Consider the following 16,172-nt stretch of genomic DNA (forward strand, 5'->3'; position numbering starts at 1 on the left):
ACTGCATTAGGCAGGTGGAAATCTTATTTAGTGGTGTCCTACTATTGCGATTAATTAATTACAAACAAATTAGCTGTTTTTTAATTTTTTCTTGCGTTAATCAAATTTTTGATCTTAACTGTTTCTGCACGTTTAGGCTGTTGTTAGGTGTTAAACGCAGGTGAAAGTGTCGGTTGAGGGGAAACGCTTAGCTGTGCAGAGAGGTGAAACAGAGAAGGACAGTCGGGTGGGAGGTGTGTGTTTTCCCATAGATAGAAGCAGAGTGATGAGGCTTCTCTGTACAAAGAACCGGACCACTGGAGTGTTTATTATAGAAACGCAAAGCACCCACTTGGGAGTGCAACCAATTATATATTATATATTGCTAGAAATGCTACGCTAGCCTGTAACCAACCAAGATGCGTAAAGAGCAACGTCATGTTTGAAAGATCTGTAACCATTAAGACGAGGCTGAGCAGAGACAGTAAAATGACCGTAAAATGCTTTATTCTTGTCCGATTTTATAAAGAAAACAACAACATTTCAAATTTTCTACAAATGAATACGTCATTATGTAGGAAATGATGCATTCCTGAGAAATGGTTGGGATTTTATTCAAATCTACACACAGACTAGGTTTTACAAAAACTGTTAAACTCCTTGGTCGCCGTTTCTGAAACGGGTAAATGGGTAGCAGACATCGCCGCAGAACGCTTGCGCCCGTTGTGCATGAGCCGGTCTGCACACAGGGCGGCGAGACGTGGTCGTACTGGACTGAGACCACTGCAACCCGGTTGACAGTTGCGCCGATCTGGAGGGCCCTGCTGACGGGAAGGCGGACGCAGCGAGCACTTAGTCCACCGCCCGGTGCGGTGAGGTTGGGTTGGCGTGCACCGTAGAGCCAGCGGCGGTCAGGGCTTGCCGAGCTGGAGCCGGTCACGATGCACCGCTGCAGGGGATGTGCCCCCCCAGCGGTCTTTGCTCTCCGCTACAGAGGGAATCCTGGTTAATTTATTTTCCTCTGCTTTTGGTGGTCCTGCCAGAAAACATGGAAATAGTGCGACGTCTAAAGCTACCATTGACTTTGAATAGACTAAGATCACCCTAAAATGTTCAGTATTCTGAAAGGAAGCTCTCTTTTGTTAGCGAACAGTAATAATTTATTTGGGGAAAGTCACATCCTTGTTTTTCCAGGTCTGTTTGGACAATTGTAGCACAGCAGTGAGCCGGCATCTCGACCTATCCAATATGGCGTCCAACAAAGCTAGCTAAACTCGTGCTCATGCTCGCATCAAAGACGTTAGCCATTGCAAAACTTTTCGCCAGACTAAAGAAGTTCCTGGTCAACATTTGGATTGCTAGGACAAATGTTCCGTCTGTTTTTTGATGTAGCATTCTGGACCTGATGTTCTTTTTGGTGGTGTAGAAATAAAGGTTCTGTTATGATAATTTAAAAAAAACTTCATAAAGCCACTTTTTTAGTTGTATTTCGATCTTTTACTGCACCAAAATGTCACAAATTTGAAGGAAAACACTTTAAATGAGGCTTTTCACAGCAATTATTAGGTTAGATTAAAAATGGAGAATGAATTATGAATGATAAAGAATTTCTCAAAACAATTAATTGCATAACGGGACCAACTTTGTGTACTGCGCTCCAGTTGAATGTGTGGTTTGTGTCTCATTGCTGTGACGGGATGCTGGTTTGGAGACGTTTTGTGATGTTACCGTTTGTCGTCATTGTTAGCGGTTTACTGAAGAAAGGTGTTAGATTTTTATCCCTAACACATTTCCCACGAGGCCAAAGAAGATTTTCCTTCAAAATCATCAGTGGTCAAGCTGCAAACCTCGTCATGGACACTTTCAGGATGACTTCTGCAGCAGCAAAGCTGAGATACTACAGAACCTTAGATGATGGGTTCTAGTGGGCCTTGCGTTTGGTGCAGATGTTTGGGTTGAAAGGTTGGGTCTTTGTCTTCGTACTCGCTACTGATCACGAGTGGTGAAGCTGTTCTTTGTCTCGCCATCTGTCCAGGTGAAAACAACAGTGATTGGGTGAAACACTGGGTGAAGGGGGGGCACAACTACTACTACAACCTGAACACCAAGGAAGGCACATGGGTGGAACCAGAGGACTTTGTGCAAAACGGCTCCCAGCTCAACAAAGAGGACATACAGGTTGGTCTCTTCACTTGACATTCTTACTGTCAATCACAGTTCAGTCACCTGACCTGCTTCCGCTTCCTCCTGGCAGAGCGTGGTTTCCGGGGTAACCACAGCGTACAACCGAGAGCAGCTGTGGTTGGCCAACGAGACCCTCATCGCCAAACTCCAGGCCCGCTGCCGTGGGTACCTGGTGAGGAATGGGCTCAAGGAGAGGCTGAAGTTTCTGACATCCCAGGAGCCTGCTGTTACCTGCATACAGGTGAGACGCATGGACCCACGCTTGCCACCGTGAGACGAGCAGAAACCGAAGCTCAGTTTGATGACGTGTTCCCTCAGGCCCACTGGAAAGGTTACAAACAAAGGAAGGAGTTCACAGACCGAAAGCAGTTTCTAAAGGACCACACTGAAGAAGCCGTCAAGGTACTTCATTGAAGAGCTTCCACCTCGGCCTGCTTTGAGTGAGCATGGACACTAACAGACCTCCCCGTCCACAGATCCAGTCGCTGGTGCGCATGCACCAAGCTCGTAAGAAGTATAAGGATCGCCTGAAGTACTTTCAAGATCATGTGAGTTTTTCCAGCACTCTGAAAAACACGAGCTGCCAACAGACTGTGTTAAAAATGCCACTCTCACCCCGCGCCCCACTGCTTACAGTTATCACATTGTGACTGTAGATGATGAAGTGATGATTAAGAGCTTCCAGTTGTGTTAAGTTCCTTCCTGAAATGAGACGAGGCATTTTCCTGATCATGCTGTGTCCTCCAGATCGATGAAGTGGTGAAGATTCAGGCGTTCATCAGAGCCAACAAGGCTAGGGATGACTACAAGACGCTAAGTAGGTGGCTCTGTGAAACACACATTCAGCCGCTGACCTCCACGCCCTCTAACCATGCTCCAATGTTCCGATAGTCAATGCTGAAAACCCCCCGATGGGCGTGGTCAGAAAGTTTGTCCACCTGTTGGACCACAGTGACCAGGACTTCCAGGAGGAGCTCGAGCTGATGCGTCTCCGTGAAGAGGTCATCACTAACATCCGCTCCAACCAGCAGCTGGAGAACGACCTGAACCTGATGGACATCAAGATTGGCCTGCTGGTGAAGAACAAGATCACTCTGCAGGAAGTGGTTTCGCACAGCAAGAAGCTGACCAAGAAAAACAAGAGCCAGCTGTCAGACATGATGATGATGAACAAGCAGAAGGGAGGCCTGAAGGCACTCAGCAAGGAGAAGAGAGACAAGCTGGAAGCCTACCAGTACCTCTTTTACCTGTTACAGGTAAGGCCGGTTTTTATGTCTCATATATTTTTCCTAATTTATCTTTGCTCATTCTAAAATTTTTGTTCTGTTTTTGATCATTTATTTTAAAGTTTGGTTCCGTCTGGTCTATGGTTCTGTTTGATGTTTGGTTCTGTCTGGGGGGTATTCCAGGAAGCATGTTTAAACTACCCTGACTTTAACCCTGAACCTTGGCTGAAATCCGCCTGAACTTGCTTACTCTGGGTATGTCGGTTCCAGAAGACCGGATATGAGTTGGCGTAATTACGCTCGACTTGGTAACCCTGGGTTAATGCACGTGCACAGCAGGCACATAAATACATTCTCAATGGATCGCCGATTTCTGGAGTCACCATGGAAACGCGTGGTGAAAAAAAAGAGAGCGCTATATTTCAGTGAGACGGAGTCTGAGATTTTAATGACGGCGTATGAAGATTGTACGTCCATCAAAAAAGTAATACGGCTGAATCATCATCAAAAGAAAGAGTTTCTGCTTGTAGTAGAAGAACAAAGTAAACGCAAGAGTTTCTGATCTTATTTCCATTTTCATGTGACGCATATATATATATATATATATATATATATATATATATATATATATGTATATATATATATATATATATATATATAACTTATCCAATTTTGCCAACTTAAATGAATTAGTTCTATTGGTAACAAATAATTGAGTTAAATTTCATCAACCTAATTTCTTACATCTATAAAACTCAATAATTGTTTATACAACTCAAATTTACATATTTAACTAAATTTCATATTACTCTAATTCAATTAATCTTTTTTCCATCTTAATTACCGGTAATTATATTTCTTGAACTCTCATATGTCTAAGTTTGAGCCGGCAGATAAACTCATTTTTATAACAATAAAAAGGAAGGGAAAAAAATGCGCGGCGTGCATAAATTCATTAAAGAATTTTCCGTCATTATCATTACAGTGGTCAATGGTAGGGGTGCTTTATAAACTCATCATCCTCTCGCTCTTTCTCACTCATGGTGCAGAGAGTTAAGCATAGTAGGACAAAATAACTCGGTAAAACACAGTAAAACAGCTAAACAACTAAACACATTTGGTCAAAAACCCACACTTAAACCCAAACCCGTCCAGACAGGCAAAGGGAATGATATCCCACAATTCTTTGCGGTGCCGCTCTGACAGCAGCACCAAAGTTACACCTACTTAATTGAATTAATTTAAATGAAAGTAAAATAACTGTCTGAAAACTATGTGTTATTTTTAAACTGACTTAACAAAAAAAAAGATTTATCTTAACTGAAGCAAATAACTAAGTTAGATCAAAGTAAAAAAGTTTACCTTTCCAACATCCATATGCTTCCTGGAATACCCCCCAGGTCTTTGGTTCTGTTTGATGATTGGTTGTAGCTGATGGTTTTATTAGATCTGTGGGTCTGATGATCTTAGTTTTGGTTTGATATTTTTGTCTGTTTGGATTTTTCTGACATGTGGTTCTGGCTGACACCTGGTTCTGGCAGAGTTGTGTTTGAATTTTGCATTTGTCCGGTGTTTGATTCTGCTTGATGCAAAGTTTTGATTTATGTTTGGTTTGGGCTGATGTTTGTTTCTGCTTGGTGTTTAGTTTTGTCTGATCTTTGGTTCCTTTTTTTTAATCTTTGATATTTTGTTTCTGGTAGATGTTTGGTTCAGTCTGACATTATCTTTCAGATTATTATCATTCTTAATACTTAATTAAATATTTTGTTACATTTGATTTTTGGATTCAATGTTTTTATAGCAGATGTTTAGTATGATGTTGTGGTTCTGGCAGATGTTTGGTTCTGGCAGATGTTTGGTCCTGTGCAATGCTCTTGAAAAAATCGGGTCTTGGTCCAGCAACACCTAACTGAAAATTCTACTTTCTTGCAGACTAACCCCACATATCTCGCCAAGCTGATCTTTCAGATGCCTCAGAATAAGTCAACCAAGTTTATGGACTCTGTCATCTTCACACTGTACAACTACGCCTCCAACCAAAGGGAGGAGTACCTGCTCCTGAAGCTCTTCAAGACAGCCCTGCAGGAGGAGATCAAGTGAGAAACATCAGAAGCTTCCAGATGATTGGCAGCAGCTGAAGCTTTGAATGTTCCTTCCTCGCCTCTTTGCAGGTCCAAAGTGGACCAGATGAAAGAGATTGTCACAGGAAATCCAACGGTTATCAAGATGGTGGTGAGCTTCCACCGTGGCGCCCGAGGCCAAAACGCACTCAGGCAGATCCTGGCACCCGTAGTTAAGGAGATCCTAGATGACAAAACGCTGAACATCAAGACGGACCCAGTGGACATTTACAAGAGCTGGGTGAACCAGATGGAGACACAGACCGGAGAGGCCAGGTATGCTGCTGTGCACAGGAGAGTGTTTCAGCCACGCTGTCCAGAGGCTTCAGCGCCTGAGCTGCTCCTCCTTAGAGCGTGATTGAAGACCCGGTCCTGCTTCAGTGTGAACACCTCAGTGTGTTCTAAAAGGGAACCTAACAACTTCTCAACAGGGTTCTGATGACAGTATTATCCACACTGTAACGCTCACGGTCAATGATGGTCATATTTAAGGCGCACCAAACTGTAAGGCGCATTTAACAAGGCTAAAGACTCTGAGATAAGTCCAGGAGTCGGTCAGACTTTAACTGCATGTGAGACGCTACACCTCAGCCACATTAGGATTGTTAGCCACTTTAGCTTATTCACAACACCTGCAGCTCCCAACCTCGTCTGCAACTTGTAAAATCAACAGATGGACATTTTGACAGAGCGCCATGTTCCTCTTAAAATCGCTTCGACATTAGTAAACACATTCAGAACTAATCCATTGATAAGGCGCTCTGGATTAAAAGACGCAATGTTGTATTTTTATTTTTTTATATGCCTACGACTTTTAAGTGTGCGTTACAGCGCAGAAAATACTGTACATAAAATGTTGTGCAGTGTGGGGAAAATGCTTTTCTATGGACTACAAGGGGAAGTGTCCACGTTTGATTTACAGTAGGAGTGTCACATTAGTGAAGCAGTTCCACATCACACCTTCTCACTGGTGTGGAACGACAACGGAACGTTGAGCAGATGGGGGGGCGGGCTCAGCTCAACCACAGTCTCCCCACAACAGCCAGCTCCACTCCTTTCCAAGCTGTCTCTGATGCTGCGTTCACACCAAACGTGATTCACACAATTCAAATTCGCGCCCACCTCCTCTCTTTCCACGCGAGTTCAGTTCACTGCTCGACTCTCGTCCAGGACCTCGGGTCGTGTCTGTACGTTGACACCCGTGATGCGTGAATCGCCTTCGGCGTGAACGCAGCTTAACGTTGTGCGAACAGTTTCCCCCGAAGAACTGGACAGTATTGGCCCGTCCAGAGCCAGAGTTGTGCTGCGAATCAGAGGCTTTTCAGCCAACATCAACTGTCAGACTTTCTGCTCCATTACAAGTGATGAGAACTCAGTTATCCATTTTGGACACCGTCTCTGCTCTGCAGTAAGCTGCCATACGACGTGACCCCAGAGCAGGCCATGGCCCACGAGGAGGTCCGGAACAGGCTGGAGGCCTCCATCAAGAACATGAAGGCCATCACTGACAAGTTCCTGATGGCAATCATCGTCTCCGTGGAGAAAATCCCGTAGGCTCCTCACTCCTGCGTCAGCTGTTTGGTCTGTGGTGACTCCCTGTAACCGTCCACGTTCGTGTCTCAGGTATGGAATGAGGTTCGTCTCCAAGGTGCTGAAGGACACGCTCCATGAGAGGTTCCCCGACGCCACGGAGGACGAGCTTCTGAAGGTTTCAGATTTGATCTCCTGTTGCTGCGTTTGTGACGTTCTCCCTTCTTCGTGTTTCGGTTCTGCCGTGTGGGTTGAGGCGTACACCATGTTTCATTCACACGTTGGGATCTTCCACTTTATGAGTCCTGCTGTCAGAGACTGTCCCCCCCTCCCCCTGCTGCTGTCAGGGTGTAGGGTGAACTGTAGGGGGGTGGGGTTGGAGAAGAAAGCCAAAAACCGAACAAAGGTTTTTTTAGAAAGAAGTAAGAAAGACCTTTAGGCGGTGGAGCTCCAGAGATGGAGGAAGGGGGGCAGATGAAGTTTTTGATGCAGTCAACAGAAGATCTTTGTCCAGAGCTGCTCCAGCCTGCAGGTCAGGTTGGAGGAGTAACCTTCAAAGAATACGAAGCTTTACTTTACTCGACGTTTCGTTGACTTCCATCTCTGGCCGCCCAAAAACTAAATACACACATAAAAACATTTAGATGTGCTCAGGACAATCCTGCAGGGAGACTGCCGGCTGCTCGCTCCACCACAGCATTCTAGCTGCAAAGGAAGGATTTGAAGGGTGGGGTCATAAAAAAATAAAACAAAGGGGGAGATGTGTCTCTGCCTGATCCGTCCCCACATTCCCGAAATGCGTCTACTTCTGCTAAAGCATCTTATGGCACCAGCTGGTCAGAGTTTCTCCTGAGAAGTTAACAATAATGCCAACCTCCTAAAATGTTTGTTTGTTTATTTATTTTAATGACACATGTAAAGTCCTAGAACACTCAAAATCCCAAGCAGCTGGAGTGTATGTAACTCAAATTGCGTAACTGTGGCAGTGTTGGCGTCAGGAGGAAGTGATGTAACGTCGACACACGCAGGGACAGATCAGGTTTTAAGATGGTTCCTGCCGCTTTCCAGGCTCCAGGATGAAGAGTGTGAACCTGCTCGATGAAGAGTGTGAACCTGCTCGATGAAGAGTGTGAACCTGCTCGATGAAGAGTGTAAACCTGCTCGATGAAGAGTGTGAACCTGCTCGATGAAGAGTGTGAACCTGCTCGATGAAGAGTGTGAACCTGCTCGATGAAGAGTGTGAACCTGATCGATGAAAAGTGTAAACCTGCTCGATGAAGAGTGTGAACCTGCTCGATGAAGAGTGTGAACCTGCTCGATGAAGAGTGTGAACCTGCTCTAATGTTCTGTTCTCCTGCGTTTTGACCCTCATGGTTCTGTGAAGTAGGGCTGCACGATATGAGGAAAACTGGCGATATGCGATATTAGTGATCAATATTGCGACGACGACATAAGTTGCGGTATATGAACAAATAACAGCCAAAAACATTATTTCCATTTCATGGCAACAGTTTAAAAATTATACTCCAAATGACCCTCTAATACAAAGGAGGCGAACATCTAACATAAAAGGGCTCCATCCGATTAGTCAAACGCATGAATGGATTTATCTGATTTGTTAAATACTTCAAGCTGCCATAAGACTGTTGTAGCTCATTTATTGTAATTTTTATTGCAGTTTTCGCCGTCTTTTGCGATATGTGTGTTGCACAGCTTGATGTCGCGATAACAATAAATTTGCGATGTATTGTGCCGGCCTATTTGAAATCCGAGTCCGACGCGGGTTCCGGTTGAAACGTTGGTTGGCTTATAGCTCCACCCTGGCGGCTCTGGAACGTTTTGGTTGAAGTGACAGCTTCCCATCAGCCATCTCCATCCTAATGTCATCCGTCCTGTTGAGCGAGGAGAGTCAGAAACGGTCATTCAGTCTTTATGAGGTCATGGTCCACCTCCTTCAGCAGGATGCTATTCTTTGACAACCACAAAGGGACAGATGGGGGCGGGGGTCCTGATGCAGTTAACGTGAAGCTGGTGGACTGATCCTTAAACCCTGCTGTTGTTTCTGACCTGACTTGCCCCCCCATTTAACCGTTTTCACTCACCTTTCTGCCCCTTCCTCTGCTTCTCCTTCTTCCCACGCTGCGGCAGTGGCGGGCTGCTTTTCCAAGTTTGCGGTTTTTCTGTGACCCAGGTGAGCTCTGCTGCGCTCTGCACACACCTGTCACCGCTCAAAGCTGTCCTGTCCTGGTCTTCCTGCCCCCCACCCACTTTGCTGCCTGTGACGCTTTATGACGGTTTCATGCTGACCCCTCAGATCGTGGGGAACCTCCTGTATTACCGCTACATGAACCCCGCCATCGTGGCGCCGGATGCCTTCGACATCATTGAAATGTCTGCTGGTGGTCAGCTGACCAACGAGCAAAGGAGAAACCTGGGATCTGTGGCCAAGATGCTGCAACACGCCGCCTCCAACAAAATGTTCCTGGGGGACAACGCTCACCTGAACCCCATCAACGAGTATCTAAGCTCCTCCTACCAGAAGTTCAGGTGAGACGGCTTCAGGGTCGCGGTGGCTCCTGCTGGGGCTTCTGTCTTCATCCTCCATTGTTGCTGCAGGCGTTTCTTCCTGTCGGCGTGTGACGTTCCCTCGCTGGAGGACAAGTTCAACGTGGACCAGTACTCGGATCTGGTCACCGTCAGCAAGCCGGTCATCTACATTTCCATTGGAGAGATTGTCAACACCCACACTGTGAGTTCTCCTGCTGTGGGGGGAGGGAGGGAGGGAGGGGGGTCCATGTGGAGCTGCTCTACAGTTTCAGCTTCCGTCTTCCTCTGTTAGCTGCTGCTGGACCATCAGGACGCCATTGCCCCTGAGCACAATGACCCCATCCACGAGCTGCTGGAGGACCTGGGCGAGGTTCCCACCGTGGAGTCTCTGATTGGTGAGTTTGCTGAGGGAGGGGGAGGTTCTCTTCACAGGGTGGGGTTGAGGTACGGCTGGGCGATATGGCCTAATTCGATTTTAACTCGATTTCTTCTTCTCACTCCCTTTTTGGACTTGTGTTGTTTATATAATTTTCTTGTTTTATATAATTTTTGTCTTATTGTTTTATTCTACACTAGTTTTCACTTGTCCAAAATAAAAAGGTCACTTATTTAAAGTCCCAGCTGTGTTTTAAGTCCCACTTTGTAATCTAGACTAAAAGGAGACAAACATTCACCTATAGAGTAGCACCATTTTCTAAAGGATTACCAATCCAGCTCATATCTGGGGTCTAAGGTTTTCATTAAATTAAATAAACCCTGTTTTCTCCACGGAGATGATGATCATGAAGCAGCAGGAGTCGCAGTCGCGGTCAATTCATTCAATGAAGGGAGGAGGTGCTCAGATGCTTGGGGGACAGACCGCTTTGTTCCTCTCCTTCCAGGTGAGAACCCACTTCCTGCTGACGACCCCAACAAAGAGCTGATGGGGAAGACCGAGGTTTCGCTCACACTTACCAACAAGTTTGACGTTCCCGGAGAAGAGAACGTGGAGATGGACGCCCGGACGCTGCTGCTGAAGTGAGTGCCCTCCCTCGCTCGCCCCCCTGCAGCTTTGGGACCGGAGGGTCTCCAGCTTCTCACGCTGCTCCGTTCTCCATGCAGCACCAAGAGACTCATCGTGGACGTGATCCGGTTCCAGCCTGGAGAGACCCTCACTGAGATCCTGGACTCCACAGCCTCTCCAGAACAGGTGAGCACCTTCCTGTGAGAACTGATCCGACTTTCCGGTTGCAGCGTTTAGCCTCTGGTCCCTGCTGCTGGTCCAGAACTTCAGCCTGATTTTGAAAGAAAGCTCCGACGTGCCAGATCTGCACTGGTCTCCGGCCGGTTTGCCAGTTCCAGCTGAGATCTTGGTGCTGATGCTGTCTCTGTTTCAGGAAGCAGAGTACCAGCGGGCGATGCAGAGAAGAGCCATCAGAGATGCCAAGACTCCAGAGAAGATGAAGCAGGTCAAACCGGTGGTGGACGACAGTCTGACCCTGCAGGGCAAGAAGGACAAGATCAAGAGCAACCTGCACAGGCTGGCAGAGCTGGGCAAGGTCCACCCCAAGAACCGCTACCAGGACCTGATCAACGACATCGCCAAGGTAGAGTGGGGGGAGGGGCTTGCAGTGGTTTCTTCCAGCAGCGTCATTATGGTAACGTTTGCTGCAGGACATTCGCAACCAGAGGAGGTACCGGCAGCGCAGGAAGGCGGAGCTGGTGAGACTCCAGCAGACCAACGCCGCCCTCAACTCAAAGAGCAACTTCTACAACGTGCAGATCGATTCCTACAACCAGTACATCAAGACCTGCATGGACAACCTGACCAGCAAGGGCAAGTGAGTGGAGCACACACCCCCACACACATACCCCGCCCCCCAATCTGGAAAAAGATTCCTGATTTAAAGGAGGAATCGGGGCAGTTCTGCTCCTCGGCTTCTGATGCAGATCTTTGTTCTGGATCAAGAAAATAGGAGATTTAAAAGGTTAAAAGTGTTGTCATGTAGAAAAAAAACAAGTATTTCTATAAAAATCTATAAGACAGAGAAATAATGAATTTTTCGTTAGTAAAGTTCTCTGAAAGAAAGCAGAAACAAAACCTAATTAGTAGGAGAGGAGATTGAGATCCCCTCCCCCCCCCCCCCCCCCCCCCTTCCATGTGGTCTTCCAGTTGCAGATGATTATGTATAAATGGATGGATGGTGGATGGATGGATGGATTCTAAAAGCTCTCATTCCTACAGTTGGCTCATGATGGCTTCATGACCCCGTCTCTCTTGTTCTGATCGTTGAGAATGGAACCCTGAGCCAAGGCCCCGCCCACCGCTGCTCTCCTGAATGGCGGTGAAAACCTTCCGGTCTCTGAACCTTCTGCTCTCCTCTCAGGCTGTCAAAGAAACCGGATAGCAAGGCCAAGAAGAGCAAGCAGGTTTCCCAGAAGTACACCGCTGCTCGGCTCCACGAGAAGGGGGTTCTGATCTCCATTGAGGATCTGCAACCCAACCAGTAAGTTCTGACCCCCCCACCCCCACCTTGACCCGCAGCTTCCAAAGACTCCAACAGGTTTCTGAACAACTGATCCGCCGCAGGTTCAAGAACGCCATCTTTGAGATCTCCCCATCAGAGACGGTGGGGGTGTTTGATGTGAAGGCCAAGTTCATGGGGGTGCTCTTGGAGACGGTGCAGCTGGAGTATCAGGTACAGATGGTCCCTGGTGCCTCATGCGGCTCTGAGGGGGGGGGGACTCATGCGTGCCTCTGTCCCACAGGACCTGCTGCAGCTGCAGTATGAAGGCGTGGCTGTGATGAGGCTCTTCGATCGCGCCACCATCAACGTCAACCTGCTCATCTTCCTGCTCAACAAGAAGTTTTACGGCAAATGAAAAGGCGAGGGGGGGGGGCTACAGACTCCCTGACCAAAGTGTAACCACAAAGCCCACTCTGGGTGGCTCTGAAGGCCTGGACCGAGCCGTCCTGCAAACACAAGCTTCACTCTGACTCTCTGTTTCTTCTGTCATGATTATAAATGTACGTGTGAACGCCCAGGTTCACGTTCCTGCTGTTAGTTACTGCAGGGCCTTCAGGGGGGAGGGGCTACAAAACCGGGCTGGAGGTCCTGACTATTCTATTTATCTCTGAGGTCACATTATGAATATTCTTATTTTTTTTTTCTTAAAAGACTTGAGCTCCTCATTCTGAATTATTTGGCTTCGTAGCGTAGAGACGAATAAGAGGGGCCGACCTCTGCTGTCAGGAGCTGCTGGGACCTGCCCCACCCACCGACCCCCACCCTGCCATTTAAAGATGCGCCTATGCTGCAGCAGGAGACCAGGATGCTCTGCTCCCTGATCTTCATCACACATTCAGCTCAGTTCTTTCAAAAAAAAGCATTCCTTTGTCTCTATTTATATGTTCTGTCTTCATTACAGGAGCATGTGCGGCGTGACGCCCACACGCGGCGTGACGCCCACGCCGCACGCGGTGGAAGGCTCCATTCTGTAGCAGCTAGTTTTTATGCTGAACATCAAAGATTTCGTAAATGCTGAATCTGACAATCTCGTCGTCTTCGTGTAAAGTCCAGGCACTGATGTTTACCTGTTCAGAATAAAGATCTGTTGTTGAAAAGACCAGAAAGTTCCTCAACCAAGAGTTTCTGGTTTCATGTTTTTGATTCTTCTTTAAAATTTGATTAAAGAAACCAAAACACCAAATGAGCGCTGTGGCCTCACAGTGTGTTTGTGTTTCAATCCAACCTTGCCTTTGATGACTGAGCCCGATGATGAGCTGAAGCAGGTGTGCGTGAGCAGGGCAACATGGAAAACGTGCAGGACACTGTTCCCCGAGGACCAGGGTGGGGAAACAAAAGTTTTCTTCCGGCATTAGCCAAATGAAGTCAATTCAGCCGCCATTTTTCCACAATACGGATGCCACTATTTGGAGCCAGGGAAAGTTGGTGAGCTGTGATTGGTTCCAGTTGATCTGGGTCAACATTTCTTTATATTAAACCCTTCTATGACAAATACCGTCACCAATCAGGAGTGAGCTTGTTGGAAGTCCACACCCCTGACAGTGGGCTCAGGAGGATCTGTCAAACATCTGAAACGTTCTAGGTGGGGACCAGCAGGCACCGTGCTTTTACCGAGGCATCGGATTGGCCAGTTTATACCTTAAACAGCTTGCGATAAACAGTGCTATGGGTTGGTTGTCCGGCTCTGTGTACGGCAGGGGTCAGCCACCTTCACCACTCAAAGAGCCGTTTGGACCCGTTTCCCACAGAAATTAAAACACAGGGAGCCGCAACAGCCTTTGGAAAACCCGGCGTTTTCAGTGAACGGCACCATTTCACTCGTTTTAAAAGTTCCTGAAGAGATGATTTGTTTTTTTTGTTTTTTTGATCCTCTGTCATTTAACGTGTTCTGATGAGAACTATTTTCCAAGACGCCACAAAACTAGCAAATCTGTCGTAATTACCAGCAGGTAATCCACTTCTCCAACAGATTTTTGTCAACAACTTGTTTTTCTCATCTGGATCAGGATGTTTTGGGCAAAAGCTGCGTGTTTTTTTTCTGGAATGTCTTCATTCCATTGAGTCATGCTGGTAAACAAATCTGCCAAGGTGCCGTTGAACCCCTGGTGCGGGGGCATACAGGGGAGCTACTGCACCTTAAAGGAAGTGCAGGTGTGTCTTGCCGTTGGACTAGACACCACAGGGGCCACTCGTGGCTTACTGAGGACGTCTGGGTCCAACATGGCCATGTCCGTACTTGATTTGGTTGGAGTAAGTCATTTTCTATGGGTGACGTCATACACGCTTTGTCCAGTTCTCTTATACAGTTTTGATCTTCTGTGCCACTTTTCCGTGACACATAAGACGGCAGCACAATAGCAAGAGGTTATCGTGCATTAGTGCATCTGATGAACTGAACATGTTGAGAGGAAACGGGTCTGAAGGAACAGTCAGGAAAGTCTCAACAGAAGTTAGAGGCGGTCAAAGCCAACTCCCCCTGGCTGCAGCCTGCAGAACTGCACAACATACTGGAATGCTGACATGCTGAGGAATGTGAACACGCTGTGGAATGTTAACCCCGCCCATGCTGAGCCCGTCTTCTTCTTTGGTTTTACAAGTTTCCATGTGCAATATTGCCACGTACCGGTTTTTAAGGAGTTTTTCCTTACCGTGAAGGGGGGGTCTAAGGCCACGAATATCAGTTTAGTTAGTCTGTTTTGTTAAAGTTTAGTATTAATCCTAATGCATTCTTTGTATTCATGATCCCTTTTTCATTGTATGTTTACCTTACAATTACCGGTATGAAGCCCATTGAGACGTCTGTAGTTCGAATTTGCGCTAAATAAAAACAAATATTTAATTGAATTAGAGAATTTATACAGTGATTGCTGTCTTCTTATGCCTTTTACAAGTTTCCATGTGCATGTATTAGGGAGTTAATAAATTTTGTCTGGCCTCACGGACTCAAAAAAATAACTAATTGGATGAACTCAATTTAATTGTGGGCAGGATTTCCATCCAATAAATATGAGTAACCCCACCTCAAAGAAAATTCTTCCATGTAACGAAATATAATCGAGTTAGTCAAACTCAATATTATCAAGAAAGGCAAGGGATAAAAAACTTGCAACTGCAGTATAAAGCCAGTCTCAAACTTAAGGCCTCTGTATGTCAAAGCCGCTAGCTAACCCACTGAGCTAACACTTTTGTGACATCAGCCGCCGGTATAAAGAAATAGATTCAGAGATGAAACGATTTCATGCCACAGTTCGTTTTTTACGTGGAAAAAACGAACGAAAGTTTTCACTTTTGAAAAGTCGAAGGATTTGAAGTACCAAAAGTCATACCAGGCATTAGACGAAGGAGTGGAACATTTTAATAGTTGAATGGTTAAAATAGGTGAAAAATTGTAGCCGTAAGACGGCAAAAGGAATAAATAAAGAGAAACAGGAAAACACCATTCAACAGCATGCCAACTTGAACTTAATTATTTTGGATTGCTGGAGTTATCGGGGAAACTATTAATACATTTTGTGTTAGGTCAATGAAATGTAGATACATTCTTATAAAATAAATATTTTTAAATAAAACTAACAGAATTTTATTGTGTTACATGAAAGAGGGGCTTGAATGATTTTTTTGAGTGACATAAAAAAAACATTGTACCATTCAAATTTTCCTCCCCTCTGTTGTCTTTCTTCCTCATACAATTACCAATGACACAAAATGTGCTCCACTGATTATTCCCCTTTCCTGCAATCACAACTGCACTGACAAAGGTGAATCAAATGCACGGGCTCAATGTGGGCGGGGTTAACATTCCACAGCAGACGGGCTCAATGTGGGCGGGGTTAACATTCCACAGCAGACGGGCTCAATGTGGGCGGGGTTAACATTCCACAGCGTGTTCACATTCCTCAGCGTTCCAGCATTCCACTATGTTGAGCAATTCTGCAAGCTGCAGCCAGCTTACTCGCCAAAGCTGGGGGTTGGTCGGCGTCCTGGACTCACCTACACACAGACTCCTCCCCCACGGGAAAGACTACAAAACTAAATCACAAAGATATAGATGTTGCACAAAAGAACAAAATAACGACAAA

At 46.2% G+C, this 16,172-nt stretch overlaps 1 protein-coding gene across 2 annotated transcripts in view; it reads left to right on the plus strand.

The window, feature by feature from the left end:
* Window positions 1–13,276, plus strand: part of iqgap1 (IQ motif containing GTPase activating protein 1) — a 33,266-nt gene extending 19,990 nt beyond the window's left edge. For both annotated transcript variants that reach the window (XM_011486793.2, XM_004066783.3), the window contains exons 18-37: window positions 2,015–2,157; window positions 2,234–2,404; window positions 2,482–2,565; window positions 2,640–2,711; window positions 2,911–2,980; window positions 3,055–3,419; window positions 5,322–5,485; window positions 5,561–5,785; window positions 6,919–7,059; window positions 7,133–7,217; window positions 9,354–9,586; window positions 9,656–9,788; window positions 9,879–9,981; window positions 10,468–10,603; window positions 10,688–10,775; window positions 10,963–11,172; window positions 11,240–11,406; window positions 11,953–12,072; window positions 12,156–12,264; window positions 12,335–13,276. In XM_011486793.2, coding sequence (XP_011485095.1) covers window positions 2,015–2,157; window positions 2,234–2,404; window positions 2,482–2,565; window positions 2,640–2,711; window positions 2,911–2,980; window positions 3,055–3,419; window positions 5,322–5,485; window positions 5,561–5,785; window positions 6,919–7,059; window positions 7,133–7,217; window positions 9,354–9,586; window positions 9,656–9,788; window positions 9,879–9,981; window positions 10,468–10,603; window positions 10,688–10,775; window positions 10,963–11,172; window positions 11,240–11,406; window positions 11,953–12,072; window positions 12,156–12,264; window positions 12,335–12,448 — 2,933 coding nt within the window. In that variant the 3' untranslated portion in view covers window positions 12,449–13,276. The remainder of the gene's footprint in view (window positions 1–2,014; window positions 2,158–2,233; window positions 2,405–2,481; window positions 2,566–2,639; window positions 2,712–2,910; window positions 2,981–3,054; window positions 3,420–5,321; window positions 5,486–5,560; window positions 5,786–6,918; window positions 7,060–7,132; window positions 7,218–9,353; window positions 9,587–9,655; window positions 9,789–9,878; window positions 9,982–10,467; window positions 10,604–10,687; window positions 10,776–10,962; window positions 11,173–11,239; window positions 11,407–11,952; window positions 12,073–12,155; window positions 12,265–12,334) is intronic.
* The last annotated feature ends 2,896 nt before the right edge of the window (window positions 13,277–16,172 follow it).

Source organism: Oryzias latipes, chromosome 3, assembly GCF_053564925.1.
Source record: "Oryzias latipes strain Hd-rR chromosome 3, Olatipes_Hd-rR_3.1".
Lineage (NCBI taxonomy): Eukaryota > Metazoa > Chordata > Actinopteri > Beloniformes > Adrianichthyidae > Oryzias > Oryzias latipes.